The 17074-nt window shown below is 43.0% G+C and overlaps 1 protein-coding gene across 1 annotated transcript in view; it reads left to right on the top strand.

The window, feature by feature from the left end:
• Positions 1 to 17074, top strand: part of LOC308380648 (major histocompatibility complex class I-related gene protein-like) — a gene marked incomplete at both ends in the record, with an annotated part of 47471 nt that overhangs the window by 21761 nt on the left and 8636 nt on the right. The window contains 3 exons of the mRNA XM_080858055.1: positions 2694 to 3263; positions 3381 to 3671; positions 3924 to 4034. Of these exons, the coding sequence (XP_080714181.1) occupies positions 2694 to 3263; positions 3381 to 3671; positions 3924 to 4034 (972 nt within the window). The remainder of the gene's footprint in view (positions 1 to 2693; positions 3264 to 3380; positions 3672 to 3923; positions 4035 to 17074) is intronic.

Raw genomic sequence — 17074 nt, 5'->3', positions numbered from 1 at the left:
CTGCCAGCTCTGTCAGGAGCTTCGCCTGCTAGCGCTGTAGCAGCGCAGCCGTGCTCGTAGAACACGTTGCCTGCCCAGCCGCTAATAGGCTATCTCCACCAGAGCAAGCCTATGCCTGACCACCCGCGTGGCCGGGCGAGGGAGACCGAGGTATGCTTAGTGGATGTAACCGGGGAAGCCCGCGGCACCGGTCCAGCTCCATACTCGCCTCCTCTCCTGAGGCCTGTTCGTCGGAGTAGTCGAGCAGACTTTCCGACTTAGTGGTTTATGTGCTCCGGAGAGAGCGGGAAAAACCGGAGGGTAGCGCCACTATCTCAGGGTCTTGGGCGACCAAGAGGGCAGTCGCGACCGGCTGTCACCCCAGGGTGGCTACCGGACGCTGAACTGCCTGGGGCCGGAGGGACGCCCAGCCCTACCGGGGAACGCTCCCTGGTCGGCGCTGGACCCACCCCCTCCTACGTCGGTGCATTCTCATAACGCGAGACGCCTCTGGGCCCTGGCTATAGACATAGCCACACAAATGTCACACCGGGGCGTCACCGCTCAAGCTGCCTCCAGCAGCGGTTGCCCTTCTGCCAAGCATGACCACCGTCAGGGTATGCTTGGTGCGACATATCTGAAACACAAGAAAGATTAAAAGAGCACACTATCACCGTAAACCAGAGGTTAGCAACCCAAGCTAGCCCCATGCTAGTAGGCTAGCCAACCAAGCTAGCAGGCTATCAAACCACGCTAGCAGGCTAGTCAGAGACCGGCCAGCCTTACAAGTTAGACAGTGAAACTCAACTTTCTGTACGACGAATCGAACTTGTAGCACTCTTGAGGTAGTGAAGGTTAGAGAACCTTTAACTCACCAGCTCATATCGAGTTAAGTTTAAAATAGAAACAAGCAGTGGTGGACAGTAACGAAGTACATGTAATTCGTTACTGTACTTAAGTAACATTTCCATGTATCTGTACTTTACTCAAGTACATTTATTTGGTAAGACTTTATACTTTTACTTCACTACATTTAAAGCGAAAATTATTACTTTTCACTTCTTTACATTTACAGAAACAATCGTTCCTTACTCGTTCCTTTTTTATTTTTAATAACATACCAAAAGGTCAAAGTGTATCGCGACTATAACCAATCAGCGGCAGCGCCCAGCGCGCGATTATCTGCTGAAGTTAACAACAGGTGTCGTCCTGATTGAAGAATTGCTAAATCACGCTGGAGCTGGAAGCACAAGGTGGTGTAGCCTACGTGCTTGTGGTCATTGAGAGTTCTTACTCCTAGAGATTATTAATATTATTTGTCAGGTAAATAGCTGAGGAGCTGACTGCAGCATCATCGGATGAAACAGAAGTTGGTGCCCAACACCCCTGGCCTTATTTAGCCGAATTGTTTGAATTCATCGAAAAGAAAAAAAGAGTCCTATTACTTCAAGTGTCGCCTCTGCATTAAGAACACTACGCTGTCGGCTTTCTGGAATTCGCCATCACATTTAAAAAAGCACATCAATGTAAGTTCGCCATTACATGACTACTACTAACAGAGTGGTTATAAATATGCCCCGGTTGATTATATTACATTGAAATACATTACATTAACAGGTGCTTTTATCCAAAGCAATATGCTAGCACCCAAATTATCTGTGGAGCTGCTAAGTGCCAGTTTAATACAGCCTCCCTCACCAAACGTTAACGCCGGGGACACAGTCGAATTCATGGCCAAGCGAAGTGAACTTCGCAATTCATTCCTATGACTACTCTGTTTATGACAAGTGAAATTAATGGAAAATAAAATAATGAAACTTGAAGGAATGCTTTTTGTGTTGTTGCTTCAAAACCACTTGGTCTTACTTAAAGATAACATAGTTTTGAGTATTTTAGGTTTGATTAGGCAAATGTAAAGCATTGTTCACCTGTTCAAGTAGGGGTTTTGATGTGACAGTTAAAAAAAAAATACTTTTACTTTTAATACTTAAGTATTTTTGAAGGCAGATACTTTTGTACTTCTACTCAAGTAAAAAAATGAGGTGAATACTTTTACTTTTACTTGAGTAATATTCAATGCAATGTAACTGTACTTTTACTCAAGTACACAATTGGTTTACTTCGTCCACCACTGGAAACAAGTAATACGACCGTCTGGAATGGAGCGTCGAATAGTCCTTGGAACTTCCTAATCTTACGCGAAGATTGTGAAAAGGAAAATGGAGGAGCGTGCCTTGGGTTTTATAGGCTCCAGTGGGGGCGGGGCCAGAGCCCGGCGCACTTCTCCCTGCCTAGCGGCGTGAATGAATAAGTTCTTCGAACATGTCCATGACACTAGGTCAAGTCCCGTTGTTATATCGCAGATTCCTGCGATAAGGAACGCAGGCCTATGCAAATAAAGTAAGCCTAAGCGTTAACCGAGTATTAAGGAACGTCCCCTTTTAATTAAACATCCAGAATGAACTGAAACAGCATGGCAGCAGTGCAGATACAACACTCTTTAAAATGACCAGGCTGATTTCTTCACGAAAATATTGTGTAGGACTAGTCTTCAAAATGTATTGGAACAGCAGAGTGAAAATTCCTCTTCTTGCTTGCTGTAAATATGAATAGAGTAAATATAGTCTTTAGTTGTATTACCTCACTGTTTTGTCAGCTGTAAATTAGTGTAAGTGTAAGGCAGGTTTATTATTGAAGCTCTTTTATTCTGACAGGTTCCCATTCATTGCTTTACTTCACCACGTTCATCAAAGGGGACACGCCTTTTCCCGAGTTCAGCGCAGTGCTGATGTTGGATGATATTCCAGTTGCTTACTATTCCTTAACTGAACAAAAACTTCTCCCAAGAGGACCTATGAATGAAAAGGATATGTTCCATGTCGCTGACCAGAAATATGCCAAGTTGGTGTTTACCTCTTTGCACAAGTCATTCAGAGTTCAAGCACAAATATTTATTAAACATTACAATTGTGCTTGCATTCTTAGATGTGTTGATGGCTTGATAATATATATGTTGTGTTTCCTTATTTACCTTCTCTTAGGAATTACCTCCCACCAGAGTATATTTGGTTGTGATTTACAGGACCATAGTGCACCTGGGAGGATAATATACAAAGAGTCTTTCAATGGAGACAATGAAGATGAGATACTTCTAAGTATTTCTGACAAGATGTTTCTTCAGTCAACACGCTGGAGCTCGACACTCCTCAATGTTTTGGACCCTTTCTGCATTCAAGCACTTCAGAAACTTCTTAAGATCAACAGGAAACATGTAATGAGAAAAGGTAATGTGATATGTGCATGTCTTGTCATTTATACGTGGCTGTCTTTAAATCTGAATGTAACAAGACTAACAAATTCATGATTTTTGTGATGTTTTGAAAATATGATGTCTTTCTCAGTCAAACCCAGAGTCAGGCTCTTCCAGAAGGCCCTCCCAGACTCTGGTGGGGCGAAAGTGACTTGTCTGGCCACTGGGTTTTACCCCCGTCACATCAACCTGACCCTGCTCAGAGATGGCCAGCCTTTGGATAGCCACCAGATCACTGGAGGGGAGCTGCTACCTAACGGAGATGGAACCTACCAGATGAGGAAGAGCCTGGAGGTCAGCTCAGAGGAACTAAGAGAGAACCACCAGTACACTTGTAAGGCTGAGCATCTCAGCCTGGACAACAAGTTGGACATACCTTTAGGTAATGATCCTCAACAACAACAGTTCACACACAACTAGATATGGAGTGAATCCAGTTGCATCATTAGTTGTGAGTTGTCACCAGATCTAGACCGGGGGGGGGGGGGGGGGGGGGGGGGGGGTTCAGGCCCTGGGCAGTGTGAAGCATTGAGGCCCTGGGCAGTGTGAAGTGTTGACACAATGCCTTGCCTATATAAATTAAATGAAATTGAATATTAGCACACGTCTGACCCTCTGTGATTTGTGCTCCTAGATTATGAACCTTATCCAGGCCAGAAACATGTTGTTGCAGTGGCGGTGATAGCACTGGTTTGTCTAACTGTAGTCATCATCGTCTTCGTCTTCTGCAGGAAAAGATGCCTGGGTAAGTTGAGATATGATTTATGTGAAATATTGCACAACAGTTTGAAACAAACAGAGACATGAACAATGAACAGCTTAGCATAATAGACTTGTTTCCCACCATTCCTGTACATTGTTTTGTTCCGTAACCAAAGGTTAGATGGCCAGAGGGGCCTGAGGTCAAGGAAAGTGACGAAGATTTAAAAAATAATTTGGGGAGGATTTAAGTGTACAGCAGAGTATAAATGTAATCACATGCTAAGGTCATCTATAATTAGATGACCAGGGCCTCTGAGGTCAAAGAATGGAATTGCATCATGTGCCTGTTTTGAAAAATCTATGGGGATGGTGAGGATTGAATAGAACAAATAAACTCCTCTGTGAAAGTGGCATTGGGCAGGTGGTATTTGCATTCCAAAGGAGAAGAACGCTTTGAATATAGGCCAATTTCAACCTATCAGTGTTCTTAATGTAGAAGGAAAATCTCCTTTAGTGTGGTAGCAAGGAGGTTGGTGTCCCATCTGAAGGCAAATAGTAATAGATATCCGTGCAGAATGTAGCAATGACATGTTTTTCTGGATGTTTGGAACATTCAGGCAGCACGAACAAAGGGCTATTAATACTATTGATGACCCCTTCTTGATCAGTAACCTGAAATTGTGGTGCTTGCAGTCATAAATTACTATCAGACTAATCAGAGAATCAGAATTATTTTAATGGCCAAGTATATTCACACATACAGGAAATTACGTAATTCAAAATTCTGAAAATTCCAAACCAAGACGTTGACAATAGAACTATTTTTTGTTTTGCGGCAAAATAAACCATTTTTAATCAATAACTTCGTGTTCAAATGTTAATTTGTTGACTGTAGAATTGTTTTATAAAAGCAATATAGCACTCGTGGGAGTGGGGTGTAATCGGCTTCGGTGGCTACGGCCGAACACCACCCGTGGGATTATCCCTTACCTACCCCACTCCCACTCGTGCTATATTGCTTAAATACACATCTTGGTTGATAAATGATAAGATGTATATGAGAAATTGCATAGCAGTGACACACTTCCACTCATAACATTTTATGTTCATTTTTATTGATGTATTGAAGTTAATTTACATTTGAACCCTTACACTAACCCTTAATTCATAAACATATTATGTTGTGTGTGATGGCTACTTAGCTCAGAGTAGCCATAACACAGGGACGACAGGACACCGTCGGGTACGTTTTAAACAATTAACATTTATTAACAACAACAAGACAATAGTCAGTAAGTGAGATGGACGGTAAAGTAAAGTGTCATGTTAGTCAGTACGGAAGACTATGTGTAATGCATATAATTAAAGCAATGAGAATCCTTCATTGCCAGCGCTCCAACGTCCAGCTAGAGCAGAAGAGAGTTCTGGTGTGAGGTTCCCGGGACACCTCTATATAGGCAGGGACGGACTGGCCATCGGGCATACCGGGCGTTTGCCCGCTGGGCCGGGGTGCAATATGGGCCGATGGTCCCGAATTTTAATTTTTTATTTTTTTCCCCATATAATGGTCTGACCGGCTGGCCCACGAAATTAGTTCATCAGCGGCCCTACTGACACTGGGCTGGCCCAATCACATCCCCTGGGCTGACCCAACACAAACCCCTTTCGATTTGGACCTGCCTACATAATGCATTAGGACGGTAAACAGCGTGGCCCATGGCCTTGACATGCTTGACACGCGCACGCTAGTCTGCGGCCCATTGGCCGTCTTCTTGAGTGACTAGGGTCTCGTCCAATCATATCAGCAAACACCTTCTACCTTTAGCTAAACTTTGCCATCAGCTCCCGTGGATGACAGTGCTGGTAGCTACAGCCAGGGAGATACGATACAACGACCTACGGTAAGCTTACTGATCATGAATTAAAACGTCTCTAAAATATGTTTGACTTAGAACCTATGTTCTATGGCCAAGTTCGTTTGCATAGCTAAATACAAGACAAGTCTGTAGCTGTTGCTAGCCCTCAGCCTACTGTACTCTGAAACAGCCAGCCGTTAGCCTACACTCTATGTTGTGTGTTTGAGTGGTGCGCGGTGCCATGTCAATTGTTCCGAAAGCCCAGTATTCCCAAACCCTGGTATTCCGAAAATATGCCAATTTGTCCAGATACCGAATTATGATAGCCCGTTATACACTCCAGTTTTCCCGTCCCCCCCGAAGTTCAGGGGCGTAGTTCAAACGTTAATGTCACCTCATCAAGCGCGTTTCCTACAGGAGGAAATAGACTCCCTTCTAGAAAAGGGAGCAATACAGCCTGTCCTCTCGGAGACGAGAACAGGGGGTTCTTCAGTTGCTATTTTCATGGAAAATATCGACCGATCTTATACCTCCGTATTCTGAACAAAGCTTTAAAGTGTATGATGTGTATTGCATTTAGATTAATTAAGACCACCACCTTAACACACAAACTCTTGTTGAACTCATACAGTAGTAGGTTCAGTGACGTGCGGTGAGACAGCTGTCTTCTGGAGCTTCTGCGAGCCCGTGAATCAATGTTTCGTTGGAATCATGATGTAACGTTGTTGTAGCGGGAATACAGCAATGCTATTTGTATTTTCTAATTGGCAGGTCATATGTATGATTCTAGACTTCGCTAAGCACTGAAGCGACTGAAACGGTGAATTTTGATCACATTCAGCGAAGTTAACAGGTAAAACGGGAGAAAAATAGGGCGTCTTTAGGCCGTCCTGCCTAAAAGTAGGGCGTCCCGTTTCTTCTTGTTTTTTAGTAGACTATAGGGCAGACGCCCTGCTAGCTATAAGCCTGGTTGGTGTAGACATTCGAGATTAAAAAGGTGTGTTATCGAATTTAGTGGGCCGGTCTGGTTCAAAATGCCCGGGCCGATTTTTTGTCCCAGTCCGCCCCTGTATATAGGGATGGCCATTGGCATGGAGCCCCGCCCCTCATCATCAACAGCTTGTGCTCACCAGTTCCTCCTAGAGGTTGAACATAGCATTACAAGCTGACATGAATATATAGAACCACAGAGTGGTAGGAAGAGGCGTAACCCCTAACGGCATAGCAGAGCCGGGGCGTCACATCACTCCCCCCCCAAAAAACAGGAGCCCATATCATGGGTTTCTGGGAAAACCTCACAACCCCAATCACCAATACTTAAATCAATCATTAAACACCAAAAAAAAATGTGTAGGCTACACACTATTAGGCCTAAGTGAACACCACATATGCTGCACCTTCACACCAAGCAACCATTCAACCAATCCACAGTCTCACTCATGGTCTTACTACCGTCCAACCCTCCCATATATCCGGCGCCAGACAACGGGACAGCTGAAACAGAATAATACATGAGACAGACAAAAAACAGACAGACAGATCAACACATTCATTCATTCCTCCGGGGCTCGAGAAAGGGCGTCAGCCATTACATTTTCCCGGCCACGGATGTGCCTAATGTCAAGTCTGTAAGGTTGCAGAAAAAGTGCCCAGCGCATTAAACGCTGATTAGAATTTTGGAGAGACTGGATGAATGTAAGGGGATTATGGTCTGTGAACACCACCACAGGATGTAAACCTCCCCCCACATAAAAATCGAAATGTTGAAGAGCCCATATTAACGCTAAACCCTCCTTCTCAATCGTAGAGTAGTTCAATTGATGTTTATTGAACTTGCGTGAAAAAAAACACACTGGCTTGTCCACCCCAGTGTTGTCTTTTTGCAACAAGACAGCGCCCGCACCAACTTGGCTGGCATCAACCTGTAGCAAAAAAGGTTGTTCCAGTCTTGGGGCAGCCAAAACCGGAGCAGAGGTCAACAACAGTTTCGCATTATCAAATGCTTTTTGACATTCAGAGGACCACTCATACTTAACACTACCCTTCAACAAATTGGTCAATGGGGCAACAACTGTTGAAAAGTTTGAACAGAAATTTCTGTAATAACCAGCCATTCCCAGGAATCGCATCAACTCTTTCTTGGTAGCGGGAGTCGGAAACCTGTCAATGGCCAACACTTTTGCCCTCACAGGCCGCACCACCCCCTGGCCTACCACCTTGCCCAAGTAAACCACAGTAGCCTGTGCAAATTCACATTTTGCAAGGTTTACGGTGAGATTTGCTTCCAGCAACCGCTCAAAAAATGCACAAATGCGGCTCAGATGTGTATCCCAGGTGTCTGCATAACACACTGCATCATCTAAATACACGGCACAACCTTCCAACCCTCCAACAACTCTATTCATGAGTCGTTGGAATGTTGAAGGGGCATTGCGCAGTCCAAAACTCATCCTGGTATAAGAGTAAAGTCCAGACGATGTTATAAATGCTGAAATCTCTTGGGCCCTTGGAGTCAATGGCACTTGATAATAACCCTTAAGCAAGTCAAATTTACTGACAAACCGTGCACTACCCACCTGGTCAACGCAATCTTCGATTCGTGGTAACGGAAACGAGTCAATTTTTGTCACCGTGTTAACCTTCCTATAGTCTGTGCAAAATCTGAAGGAAGAATCAGATTTCTTAACCAGCAGAAAAGGAGAAGCCCAGCTGGAATACGATGGTACGGCTAATCCATTATCAAGGAGATATTGCACAGAGGAGTCAAGACTTTTCCGCTTGTCAGGTGAGACACGATAAAACCTTTGACGAACAGGTTTCGCATCTCCTACATCGATGTCATTCTCAATCACGCTGGTACAGGTCGGTGTGTCAGAAAATAAGTCTAGTCTAGGGGTATGATTCTCGCTTGGGGTGCGAGAGGTCCCGGGTTCAAATCCCGGACGAGCCCCCACCTGTGATGGCTACTTAGCTCAGAGTAGCCATAACACAGGGACGACAGGACACCGTCGGGTACGTTTTAAACAATTAACATTTATTAACAACAACAAGACAATAGTCAGTAAGTGAGATGGACGGTAAAGTAAAGTGTCATGTTAGTCAGGACGGAAGACTATGTGTAATGCATATAATTAAAGCAATGAGAATCCTTCATAGCCAGCTAGAGCAGAAGAGAGTTCTGGTGTGAGGTTCCCGGGACACCTCTATATAGGGATGGCCATTGGCATGGAGCCCTGCCCCTCATCATCAACAGCTTGTGCTCACCAGTTCCTCCTAGAGGTTGAACATAGCATAACAAGCTGACATGAATACATAGAACCACAGAGTGGTAGGAAGAGGCGTAACCCCTAACGGCATAGCGGAGCCGGGGCGTCACATGTGTTTCTTGCAGTTTTACGTCCAGTCAATATTAAACAGAGTTGAACTAAGAAACCTCTTCAGCGTGGTGATTGGAGGAGTTGTCTATCTGCCTAACTTACGCAGGGCGTTTAGGGGTGGCAGAATAGCTTTGCTTTCTAATGTATTACTTTATATTTGATTTTAATGTAAAAATATAAATTTTTTGCTTAACAAAAACTCGTTTTTCCTCCAGGAAATGCAAGTCTACTTTTAGTAATTTATCTCTACATTTGGATACATTTGTTTCAGACTAAAAGCCTATAAAAGATGCCATGGGAATGGTTGTTGATATGTGCTCAACAGCCAATACAATTTTACCTCTCCCTTCCTTGCTCCTGAAGCACTGTGTTGATTGGCAGAGATTGTTTATAGTTTTGAACCACTATGTTTCCCATTTACAGAGCCAGGACTGTTTACGGACACTAGAGCTTTTTAAAAGTGTAAACACTGAATCGACAGCTAGAGGACTGTGAGGAGCAATTTAAGATTTTGGATTTCCCTTTTATATCTGTCTCAGATTATATTTATTTCTGAATTCATCATGCATTTGCCTACCCTCACTATTACATTCGGGTTGTCCTATACCTTTCCTCCCTGACTTGACTTAACTAACTACTTCTACTACTACTTCAATTAGTTATTGAGTGTAGGTCCTGACACACTATATTGCAGCTACTTGGAATTTCGGGAGTGTGACACTCCCCTGTCTTTCATGGATATGACATCTTGAAGCCAAAACGAGAATCATTTGAATATAGACAGTCCCTTAATGTAATGTTGAATGTCTTCTCGGTACTTCTAATGTATAATGCATTATGCTAAAGGAGCTAGTGCTAAGCTGAGAGGGGTGAATGTGAACCCCCAATGCTAGAGGGGTGAAAGCAGGGGCAGGGTTGAATGGACCCATAATGATTTCAGTTTAATATCTGAGTTTACTAAACAGCAGCAATTGCTCTTATTTCTGGATGACATGACAATAATGCCTAATAGTCCCTTATTTTGAACATGGTTAGTATATACCTGTAATGTTATGCAGGATGTCTTCAGGTGGCTTGAAAGCCATGGCAAATATGAATGCAAGTGTGTTGTAACAAATACATTTGAATTAGTCATTAAAGATGTATTTTATTTTGTAATAGACAGATTTACAAAGACAAAGCCTGACAAAGCATATTTCATTACTATTTTTTTCAGTTTTACACTGACAAACTAATAGTAGGTCCATCTATTGTGCTGTCTGTTGACATGTTAATGCACCTTTAACATGTCAACAGACAGCACAATAGATGGATTGCAATCAAGGATAATTAACTTTATGTCACACTAAAAGTCTTGCCCAGACCAACCCAGTGACCATGTAGGAAACAAGGAGAGGAGTGTGTTCCATTCTGTCTGTGTCTCACTGCTAGTTACACTCCACACCCAACATAACTTTTACATCAGTCTACTGCTTCCCTCACATGAGGAAGAGCAGGTGGCCAGAAAAGGTGGTGTGACGCTCAGTGGTTTCACGGACCCATGAGTCGTCACACAACTTCACATAGACCTCATCGCCCTTCTCCAGCAGCAGAGAAGCTCCATTAGAGGTGCTGAGAGAGTCGGTTGGCTGTTGACTTTTAGCAATGACAACTTGTTCTTCATTCTTATGGGGAGAGACTCCTGTATTCTTATAGAGAGAGACTCCTGTACTCTTTTTATATTTACCGGCTCCATACACAAATACATTAAAGAAGTAGACACCTTTCACTGGAGCCGTGAAGACACCTACAGCAGAAGGAGAATATAGCTTTTAAAAATAATTATACAAAATATCAATGATGTTAGCATGACAGAAGTATGATTCCTACAGTTTGAATCTGGGCTGTGTCTTAACAGTCATACCTGTATGGGGGCTGTAGGCATATCCAATGTTGGTGATGACATATTCGTAGATCAGTTTGCCTGGCATTTCATCGGATCCAAAATTCTCCATACTATATGATTTCATTGAGGCAGAGAAAGACACCCTCCTTTCCTCTCTCTCCCTCCTCACACTGCCTCCTACAGCTCTAACAGCTGTTGCTTGCTCCTCCTGTTTCTCCTTCAGCTCCTTCATGACAGCTCTCTGCTCTTCTACTTTATTCTCACTGGCTCTCAGTCTGGTCTCCATGGTCTCTGCTTTATTCTCACTGGCTCTCAGTCTGGTCTCCATACTCTCTGCTTTGTTCTCACTAGCTCTCAGTCTGGTCTCTGCTTTATTCTCACTGGCTCTCAGTCTGGTCTCCATGGCCCCCATTTGTGTCTTAGTGTGTCTGAGCTCCATTCTCTGCTCCGCCATCAGTGCGCTGATCTCTCTCAGCACAGTGTGGATGTCATTCTCTCTGGTCTCTGCTTCACCAGAGTGGCCCTGGTGAGTGATGTCATTTTCACTGGTGGTCTCTCCTCTGACCAGCGTCTCAGCCAAATAGCAGCACAGCAGCACCAGTAGAGCTCCAGAAGTCTTCATGCTGAAACTGGACGATTCTTCTCTCTTCTGACCCTCTGCTTGTTCTTTCAGTCAAATATATACTCTGTGGCCTGGCTACATAGTTGAGTGGGAGTGCATGTGCCGTCTTCATTATTTATGACCAGGAAATCAGATTCAACAATCATTGCTAGCTGAATAAGGGCGGTTCAGGTTATTGATCAAGGTTTATCTCATCATTAAATTCTTGGAGCAGTGTGTGTGCGTGTGTGTGTGTGTGTGTGTGTGTGTGTGTGTGTGTGTGTGTGTGTGTGTGTGTGTGTGTGTGTGTGTTGGTTTCTATGTATGTCTGTATGTAAAGGAGGCATGGTTTCTGTGTGAATGTGTTTTTTCTTTTTGTGATTTATTATTTATTACCAGGAAATCAGATTCAACAATCAATGCTAGCTGATAAAGGGGAATTCCTGCAGCCAGTTTAGGTTATTGTTCAAGGTTTATCTCGTCATTAAATTCTAGGAGCAGTGTGTGTGTGTGTGCGTATGTGTGTGTGTGTGCGTGTATGCGTATGAGGGGTGAATATATGTAAGATAATGTGTTAAATAGTTCAGTGGTGTGTCTGTTGGTTTCTAAGTACAGTATGTTTGTATGTAAAGGAGGCATTCAATTCAATTCAATTTTATTTATACAGCACCATAACAATACAATTGTCTCGAGGCGCTTTACAGAGCCTGGACCCCTTAGTGCAATCACAATGGCAGCAGGGGCAAGGAAAAACTCCCTGTTAGTCAGGAAGTAACCTTAAGAAGAATCACGGCACTTAAGGGGGGGCCCATCTGCTTGAGGTCAGCCGGGTGGAGATAGAAAGTGGGGGATGGGGAGGGTTGTGCTGCAGAAGGGGAAACAACAAGTGTTGTACACGGCATGCATTTGGTAGATGGAAAAAATACTGTATATATACAGACATCCAGTGGTATATACCACATGATACATACAAGACCAGTTTAGTGGGTGTACACTGTGCTCATAGGGTTACTGTTACAGGGGTAAGGAGAATAGGAACTGTTAGATTTAGTTGTTTTTCATATGCTTTCAACTCACATTCTTGTGGAGGAGGATTCCATACATCACATTCTAGCCACCTTCATTAACACACAAGTAATCAGCAAGACCCTGACAAGAATGCTGAAATTCACACCGAAGCTGCTAAGCTGTGTATTCTATTGACTTTAAGTGTGCTGTGTTGAAGAAAGAATGCTTCAGAGAAACCGACCGCTACGAGTGTTGAGAGAACGGAGTAAGGCTCATTGAGGAGACATCGCGGCCTATGAAGACAATGCCAACCAGAAGACAAACTTCACTATGGATCATACCTCCTAATCTCTCCTTTTCTCTCTCCATCGTAGTGTGATGTGGGTGCTCGAGGTGTGGTCATCAGAGTGAGTGGGTAGAGTTTGACTGGGAGTAGTGAACAGTAGAGAACATTTTTGTTAGTCAACATCAATTTGGGAAACAAATAAGGAGATACTTTTAGGTTGTCAATTCAGCAGCAGGCAATATGGTCATTTTATCAGTATTATTATAGGCATTAGCAATGTGATATAAATGGAGAGAGAGAGAGGGAGAGAGAGAGAGGCTGCCTGGCTAGGTGTATGAGAGAATAGCTGAGAATTTAATTAGGTTTGGTACATGTGGAGATTTTAGTCATAAACTTTGTAAGTGTGGCAAGGTGCACAGCAGTGCCCAATTGGCTGGTGACATCGCAACACGCGCCATAGGCTGTACCCGGGATCTGTCGCACTCCTTCAAGGTACAACAAACGCTGTCTGTAGCCCAGTTTTATTGATTTTGGGTTTTTTGCATGTGTTTAAATATGTTTAGGTATGCTGGCATTTAGCATTTTGTTTGGTTTGGTACATGAGGACATTTTAGACATAAGCTTTGTAAGGGTGGCAGGGTGCACAACAGTGCCGGATAGGCTGGTGACGGTCGCTGTACCCGGGATGTTAGAGTTCAGCAGGGAAAGGACCCAACCGCAGACCGGATGAATACACACATAAACACACAAGATCCAGGCAAAAACTCCAAAAGTATTCCAAAAGCACCACGAAGACAGAGTTGCTCACCATTCCAACTGGACTGAAGACTAACATTTAGTTACGAACCTACAGAAACACAGGACAGACTGAACTTAAATAACAGAGGGGGAACTAGACATGAAGACACATGTTAATCAAACAAGGTTAATTAACAAGACACAGGTGAACTCAAACAAGGTTAATTAACAAGACACAGGTGAACTAAAACCAAGGTTAGTTAACAGGACAAAGGTGAACTGAAAACAAGGTTAGTTAACAGGACAAAGGTGAACTGAAAACAAGGTTAGCTAACAAGACACAGGTGAACTAAAACAAGGTTGATGAACAAGACACAGCAGGAACCAATTAGGGAAACAAACCAGGTGATTAACAAGGCAGGTTTGGTAGGGGAAGGAAAAAACCATGACATGGTGGAAGGCAGGTGGAGGCGGAGTTCAGAACAACACAAAGAAGCACATGGCATTGATAAACAAACCCAGGGAAACACATGGCAGAAAACACACGCAAGAAACACGTGACAAAAAAGGGCAAACACAAAACAGACAGAGCAGGATCCTGACATGGGATCTGTCGCACTCTTTCACGGTACAACATACGCTGTACGTCTGTAGCCCAGTTTTATAGATTTTGGGTTTTTTGTATGTGTCCATGTGGATATTAAAATCTCCCACTATGAGGATGTTATCAGAGTTTACAACCAAGAAGTCGGAAAATTCGGATAAAAATTCAGTGTAGAGGCCTGGTGGTCTATATAGTAGTGACTGGGTGAATGGCTTTTGAGTTTGGATTCATAAAATTAAGTAAGAGGACTTAAAATGATGCAAAGGGGTTTTTGTGTGAATGTGTTTTTTCTCTTTGCAATTCATTATTTATGACCAGGAAATCAGATTCAATAATCAATGCTAGCTGATAAAGGTGGATTCCTACAGCCGGTTAAGGTTATTGTTCAAGGTTTATCTTGTCATTAAATTCTAGGAGCAGTGTGTGTGTGTGTGTGTGTCTGTGTGTGTCTGTGTGTGTTTGTGTGTGCATATGAGGGGTTAATATATGTGAGATAATGTGTATGTATGGTTCAGTGGTGTGTCTGTTGGTATCTAAGTATGTCTGTATTTAAAAGAGGCATGGTTTCTGTGTGATCGTGTTTTTTCTATTTGACATTCATTATCTATTAGCAGGAAATCAGATTCAACAATCATTGCTAGCTGAAAAAGGGGGATTCCCACAGCCAGTTCAGGTGATGTTTTGTCAGCATAAATCATATCTCCCTGCCAGACAAACATCTTTATCCCCTGAAGATGAGGAGGAGCTGCAGTGGATGGTGCTCATTGATGTGCCGCTCTGGTGATGGCCCTGCTGACTTCACTGATCTCAGACTACAATGTGTAGATGTGTCATATAATCACAGATTGACCTCAACTCCAGAGGCTGGGATTACACAGTTTGTCAGCTGTGCTTGATATGTGCCTAATATTATGTGTGTTATGCAGATGCCCTGATCTGGTAGTCCAGTATGCTTTTGTGGTTGCTCTAGGTCTCACTCTACAGGACCAGTCCAGTCAGTCAGAGGTGGGGGCATTATTCTCCTCTAAGTTCCAATCAGTATAATTGGAAATCACACACTTGTATTTCAGGTGACCTCAGGCCTCTCCAGCTTCTGTTTGCTTAATCAGAGAGAAATGCATCAGAGATGGTGACCGCTGTCTCTTCATGAGATTTTGCGACTTTGGGTACTTGAAAAGCGCACTATAAAATAAAGGTATTATTATTATTATTAGAGAGATCAGCTCAATTTACATTAACATTGTAACCCCATGGTTTTGGTGTGAATGGGTCATGAGATGCACACTAAACACTCCCCAAGAAGTTAAGTAGTGTGTGTAGCGAATCTCCAGTAGTCTCCAACAGTAGGTAATGTGTGTGTAGCCAGTCCCTAGCCCTCCTCCTTACAGTAGGTAATACTCTCATGAAGTAGTACGTTTATGTCAGTTATTGTGTCCATGCCGCCTTGTTGCTTGGTGAAGCACTCGTTGTTCAGGGTCGGGGGACTGGGCTGGAGGCTGACAGGGTTGATTTTGGTTCATTATTGATTTTGCAGTTTTATGGCTCATGTCAATTAATCGATTTAGTTTTATATTAACGCAGTTATGTATCCCACATCAGGTAAGAAGTAGGTTCTGGACGTGTATCCCTGTGGCAGGGCCGGCCTCGCTGCGATGTTTTGTAGAAAATGGCCAATAGTCAGGTTGAACTTTGTGGAATGTGGGCATAAGTGTGACATAAGGTACTAATGCAATTTTTTTGCATAAATTGATAGTTTAGGGGTTGTAGACTTAGAATCCGACGGGTGCCGCTCTGGGTACCACGCCCCCTTTTTGACCATAAAAAAAGAACTAGATGCACATTATTGTATAAACCCATCATGTGTGGTATCAAATGAAAGCTCTTCTCATACAGAAATCAGATTTGACGAAAAGAATGGTGAAAAAAAAAGTTTAAGTAAAGTTTAAGTTTAAGATAGGATTTTAATTCAAAGTGCAACAGAGGTGTGTTTAATGAGCTCAAAGTGCGTGCCATACAAGGCACCTCACACACACACACACACACATACACAAACACACACACACAATAATAATTAATAATAATAATTAATTTTATTTTTAACGCACTTTTCATTCATACACACACACACACACACACACACAAATGAAGTGAAGTGAGCCAGTTTCCAAACCAAGGGTGCATGTATGAAGTACACATTAAAGGAGCTCTGTGTGGTTTAAGGGAAATCAGAGCAGTTCAGTGGGTGTGTGTTTGTGTGTGTGTTTGTATGTGTGTGTGTGTTGTGTGTGTGTGTATGTGCATGTGTTTGTGTGCATGAGTGTTTGTGTTTGTGTGTTAGTGTATGTGTGTGTGATTGTGTGTGTGTTTGTGTGTGTGTGTGTGTGTGTGTGTGTGTATGAATGAAAAGTGCGTTAAAAATAAAATGTATTATTATTATTTATTTTTAATATGTGTGTGTGTGTGTGTGTGTGTGTGTGTGTGTGTGTGTGTGTGTGTGTGTGTGTGTGTGTGTGTGTGTGTGTGTGAGGTGCCTTGTATGGCACGCACTTTGAGCTCATTAAACACACCTCTGTTGCACTTTGAATTAAAAACAACATTATTAAATCTAGTATCTCATATCTTTACTACTCATCAAGAGCGTTGTTAGAACTTACCCGTGTTTCTTGCCACCCAGAGGATGGGCACGGAGCAAACAGCAGTCATGCACACAACATTGCAAAGTGATATC

The sequence above is a fragment of the Sprattus sprattus genome, assembly GCF_963457725.1.
Source record: "Sprattus sprattus genome assembly, chromosome: 2".
NCBI classification, from domain to species: domain Eukaryota; kingdom Metazoa; phylum Chordata; class Actinopteri; order Clupeiformes; family Clupeidae; genus Sprattus; species Sprattus sprattus.
This window is presented reverse-complemented; position numbering and strand designations above follow the sequence as displayed.